Source organism: Triticum urartu, chromosome 2A (genome assembly GCF_056163025.1).
Source record: "Triticum urartu cultivar PI428250 chromosome 2A, HENAU_Tu73, whole genome shotgun sequence".
Taxonomy (NCBI): Eukaryota; Viridiplantae; Streptophyta; class Magnoliopsida; order Poales; family Poaceae; genus Triticum; species Triticum urartu.
Window position 1 is genome coordinate 96,928,389 of NC_141874.1, and position 5,752 is coordinate 96,934,140.

Sequence of the window (5,752 nt, forward strand, 5' to 3'; positions counted from 1 at the left end):
AGAAGAAGTGCACCTTACATTGTGGTATTTTATCAAAAAACAAATACACCTTATATAAAGGAACGGAGGGAGTACATCACGTTTACTTTGAAGTAAACAACAAAAACGTCAATATGGCTATGGATTTGACCGAACACTTGTCGGACATGGTGTCTGCCATGGACAACAATATGCAGAGGCAAAGGGTACCTGGGCAGTGGCCGAATCAAGGGTGGAAAGAAGGCGTAGGCAAGTTGGCTGGCTCCCGGGTGGTGCGGTGAAGGTCCGGGAAGGCCTAAGTGGCAGGATGCGTAGTACAACGACGGTCTCGAACTATGCAGATACACAACAGGGGTGGAGGGACAGAGTGAGAAAAGCAGGGGGGTCGTGTGTGATTTTTGTGTGGGGCGGGGGTGTCAGAGTTCGATGTGGCGGTTGTCCGGATGTCCACAAACCTCCCACGGGTTTGCTTCCAGTTTGCATGAAATCGGACATGCGGACCGGTCCGCGGACGATTGATGGATGACGTTATAGGGCACAAAGTGTCTGAACAATGTGGTTCGAACGTTTACGGGCGGTTTGATGCGCATCATTAGAGATGCCCTAACATCCTCGCAGATCCAGTTCATGTGGTGGATGGTGGCGGTGATAGTACGCGGTAGCCGGGTTGTGATGTTTGTCGGTGCCTGCTCGTCTCTTTGGTGTCGTGCGGCTTGATCGGCGGGTTCTCTGCTCCAGTGTCGTTGCTCTGCTTCTAGCATGGGGTTGTCCTCTGTCGGCAGCGGTTGGCTTTTTCCTCGGGGCTCGGGTAGGTGAAGATGCGTAGAGCTCGGGTAGTGGAGATGTGTAGAGCTCTGGACGAAAGCCTTGATTTGATGAGGATAGAAGGATAACAACAATGATGCTTCTTGGAGAAGTCGTCAAAGAGTTTCTTCTCTCCACTAGACAGTGGCTTGTTTGTTCTAGAGTTATCATGAAGGTTGTTGGTGTGGCCGGACTTTTTTTGTGGGCATGACGCGGATGACTTTGGAAGAAAGCCTTGGTTCAGTAGACATATCCTTTGACGATGCTTTTTGAAGGCGTCTTCGAAGAGCTCGCCCGCACATCTCGAGGTTTGACACCCCAGCTGCTACATAACTCACGGCGATGCACTCTGATTTGAGCGGCACGAGCACGTGCACGTGCGTTGTTGTTGGCAGCTGTACCCTGTCGAAATATCTCCATCTACCGTGATACACATTGTCCTCCATTGCTAGCTGTGCCCACACACGTCTTCTTCTCCACGTACGGGACCATGGCGATGGCAGCCTCAGCAGTCACCAATCATGCAAGTACGAGCGAAGAAAGATCACCAAAACGATACGTACGTGACCCGGAGCCCGCACCTACCGTCGCGTTCGGCCGATGTCGCCAAATCGCCATTGCTGCTACCACATCCGTACATGCCCCCTCGTAGTGTCTGGCCATCTGCGCCCTGCGTGTCGCTCGCACTGCCGGCTGGAAAATCTGAGAGAAGATAAGGAGGGTCCAGCGAGCGAGCTAGCAGCTAGAAGTAGTAGCAGAGGCAATGCCACTGCGGTGTTCGGCTATCTGGGACCTGCTAGTCGCTGCAGAGTTAATTGCACGGAAGTATCATCAGTGTCAGTATCAAGTCTGAGGCTAGTAATTATAAAAAGGTCTAAATTGTGTATAAACGTGTATTGACGGTGTATCTGACTAATGGAGCACGTCCGGCAGGTGTCAACGTGCCATGTCTTTTGCAGAAAACTCCCTTGCTTTCTATGTAATCATATAGATGCCCAATTTTTTTGCGAGAAAAAGGCTCCTGAGAGACTTTTTCTTCGTTCGCAATTTTCACCACCGAGTCGGACTGGTTTGAAAATTTCCGTCCACTTGCACAAGTAAATAGAACAACGGAAAAACAAGGCGCTGGGGCCTGCCCGTCAGGTTTCAACATGACATGTCTTTTGCAGAAAACTCCCTTGCTTTCTATGTAATCACATAGACGCCCAATTTCCTAAGAGGCTTTTTTTCGTCCGCAATTTTCACCATCGAATCAGACTGGTTTGAAAATTTTCGTCCACTTCCACAAATAAATAGAACAACAGAAAAACAAGGCAACCTACCGTATAGATGCGTCGCGCGCTAACAAATATGCCACCGCGGAGCACGCATTGTACTACAGGCGTCATTTCTTTTATACTATGCAAAAAACTCTGGGCCGGCCCACCGAAGCCTGCATATCTTTTTTCTTTTCGCACTTAACTGGCACGCGTGCTGGGCTCGTTCGTTGCCCAGATTTATATTCCTTTCATTTCTCTTATGCTTTCATAATGCGCGGTGAACTTTTTTTGATCTATGGTGAACATTTTCTTAATACACAAAGAGTTTCAAGAATATTATGATTACAATTTTTTATTTATATTGAATATTAAGGTGAATATTTTATTAATACATGGTGAATTTTTTGTATTTCAAAAAATGTTCAGCATGTATTAAAAACTTATTGCGTAAAATCATTCTAGCATTTCCAGAAACACGTTTGTATTTTTAATAAAAGTTGAACAGTTTTAATTCATTTCTAAATTTATTATGATTACACAATTATTTTTAATACAGGTTGTCAACTTTTTCTTTACAAACGGTTAACATTTTTTCCATTATAATGAACGTTGACCATATTTTAAATGCAATTTGAACATTTTTGTAATATAGGTTGATCAATTTTCTTAAAATAGATGAACATTTTACTTAATGTAGCAGTGATTGTTTTGTAATTTATGGTGAACATTGTCTTAATACACGATGAGTTTCAAGAATATTATGGTGAATATTTTCTTAATACATGGTGAAATTTTTGTATTTCAAAAAATGTTCAGCATGTATTAAAAACTTATTGTGCAAAATCATTCTTGCATTTCCAGAAACACGTTGATCTTTTAATAAAAGTTGAACAGTGTTAATGCATTTATAAAGTTTATTATGATTACAAAATTATTTGTAATACATGTTCTGTGGCATGTTTCTAAAATTTAATGCATTTAATATCATATTTCAATTTTAATGCATTGAATGCAAGAATGATTAAGAATCGGGGCAAAAAGTTCTTGAAACTCATCCTGTATTAATAAAATGTTCACCATAAATTTAAAAAGGTTCACTGCGCATTATGTAAAATGTTCACCATATCTTAAGAAAAAAATTCAACATAAATTACAAAAATATTCAATTTGCATTTAAAATATGTTCAATGGATATTACCAAAAAATCATTTTATTAAGAAAATGTTAACCGGTTGTAAAGAAATGTTCATCTTGCATTGAAAAATGTTCGCTATAAGCAGAAAAAGTGCTCAGCGTACATTAAAAAAAATGTTCATGCGTATTTGAAAGCATAAGAGAAATGAAAGGAATAGTAATCGGGGCAACGAACGAGCCCAGCATGCGGGCAAGTTAAGTGCGAAATGAAAAGAAAAATGCAGACATCGGTAGGCTGGCCCAGCGTTTGTGTCATACTCTATCTGTATTTAAACAAATTTAAAATAAGAATTTTGGGACGAAGAGAGAAATACAAAAGAGTAGACGCATGCACTACAACGCTAGCTCGTGTGTGGCTTGGTTGTTAGCGCGCGAGCTCTCAGGAGCCTTTTTCTCACAAAGTAAGAGGGTTTTTTTTTGCAAAAAAACATGCCGTGTCGGCACCTGACAAGCAGGTCCAGCTGGTCAGATACATCGTCAATACATGTTTATACGCGGATTAGACTTTTTGCAACTATCAGCCTCCTGACATGTAAAAATTAGCAAAAATGATACCAGTGTACATGTAATGTTTTAATTGTGGTACTCTATCTGTTTCAAAATAGAGTCAAAATAGTTGAGTCATCTATTTTGAAATTTTGAAACGGAGAAAGTACTTGTGTACAATTAACTCGTCGCTGCATGACGCGGACGTTGTCTTTGTCACTGTAGTGATGACAGACACAAACACCGGCAGAAGAATCGATAAAGGCAGAGGCCGAGCTAGCCCCCCAGCGCAACGGAGAGAATGGCCGGCGACGTCGCGCGCAGGGAGCTCCGGGCGCGCGTGGGGGCGATGCCGTGGGCGGTGCGGCTCCAGCTGCGCGCGCTCGAGGCCGCCGTCGACGCCACGCAGCGCCGGGACGGCACCGTCAACCGCTTCCTCTTCTCGCTGCTCGTGGACCGCCAGGCGCCCGCCAACCCCGCGCGCGCCGACGCCGGGGGCGTCCGCTCCGTGGACGTCACCGTCGACGCGTCCACCGGCGTGCGGGCCCGCGTCTACTTTACGGCCGGGGCGGGGGCGGAGGCAGACGCGTCGCCGCGCCCCGTGATCGTCTACTTCCACGGCGGCGGCTTCACGGTGTTCTCCGCGGCCACCCGGCCCTACGACGCGCTCTGCCGCACCATGTGCCGCGAGACGGGCGCCGTCGTCGTGTCCGTGACCTACCGCCTCGCGCCCGAGCACCGCTACCCCGCGGCCTACGACGACGGGGAGGCCGCCCTCCGGTACCTCGCCACCACCGGCCTGCCCGCCGAGGTCCCCGTCCGCGTCGATCTCTGCCGCTGCTTCCTCGCCGGCGACAGCGCTGGCGCCAACATCGCGCACCACGTGGCCCAGCGCTGGACGGCGGCACCCGCGACAACGCCTCCAGCCGTCCACCTCGCCGGCCTCCTGCTCCTGTCCTCCTACTTCGGCGGAGAGGACCGGACCGAGTCGGAGCAAGCGCTGGAGGGCGTGGCCCCGATCGTGAACCTCCGCCGGTCCGACTTCTGGTGGAAGGCGTACTTGCCGGAGGGCGCCGACCGAAACCACCCGGCCGCGCACGTGACGGGCGAGGCCGGCCCGGAGCCGGAGCTGCCGGATGCGTTCCCGCGGGCGATGGTGGTCGTCGGCGGGCTCGACCCGCTCCAGGACTGGGGGAGGCGGTACGCCGGCATGCTGCGCCGGAAGGGCAAGGAGGTGCGCGTGGTGGAGTTCACGGAGGCTGTACACGCCTTCTACTTCTTCCCGGCGCTGCCCGAGACCGGCAAGCTCGTCGATGAGATCTCGGCGTTCGTGGAGAGCACCGCGCCGAGCTCGACCGCCTAGAGAACTAGAGACGATGATTAGGACAACTCGTCGTGGATCTCGTACGTCCCCGTCTCTGCTGATGTTATATTGTTGGCTGATAACCTATTTCACTGTCGAAATCGCTGCGAGCAGCCGCGTCTGTTAAATTATTACACTGTGGTGTATAAGTTCGAGTTGCCATCTCGATTTTTTCTTTGTGCAACATGTGGCATGGGTGATGGGGACATGGCAGTGATGGCACCTAATGTTAGAGAATACTACTAGTTCATATCTCAATTTAGGCACACAAAACCCATAACCTCAAACAATTTATCTAATTCACATCTAGATTATTTTTAAGTATGTCACATCTAATCTTTTACAAATATATAATGCATCAACAAGAAATAAAAAAACTAAGACAAAAAAATATCACTAATAAAGTGAACATCAACTTAGATGTGATGTGTCCTAGACAGACTCAACCTCAGATCCCAAACCCCGAAACAAAATATCAAGCTTTAATTCGTGCAGATTTGCTATATCTTTGATGAGCAATGCTGCACCTAGTTTCGCAAAAAAAAAAAAACAATGTTGCACCCAGGAAGAGACGTAGGTGTACCACATGTACCTATGCTTAACAAAAACATAGGTGTACCATATTTTATCTTAAATGACCGAAAATGTTTTTTTTCTTTTTTTATAA

At 47.2% G+C, this 5,752-nt stretch overlaps 1 protein-coding gene across 1 annotated transcript; it reads left to right on the forward strand.

Moving 5' to 3' along the window:
- The first annotated feature begins 3,867 nt into the window (after nt 1-3,867).
- LOC125535999 (putative carboxylesterase 18) lies at nt 3,868-5,262 on the forward strand. The gene has a single exon (XM_048699082.2). It carries the CDS (start codon nt 4,024-4,026, stop codon nt 5,083-5,085), a length of 1,062 nt encoding a protein of 353 aa, XP_048555039.1. The 5' UTR covers nt 3,868-4,023; the 3' UTR covers nt 5,086-5,262.
- Nucleotides 5,263-5,752: the final 490 nt, after the last annotated feature.

Excerpts from the sequence above, each read along its gene's own strand:
- LOC125535999 (XM_048699082.2), top strand. The coding sequence starts at position 4,024 with ATGGCCGGCGACGTCGCGCGCAGGGAGCTCCGGGCGCGCGTGGGGGCG.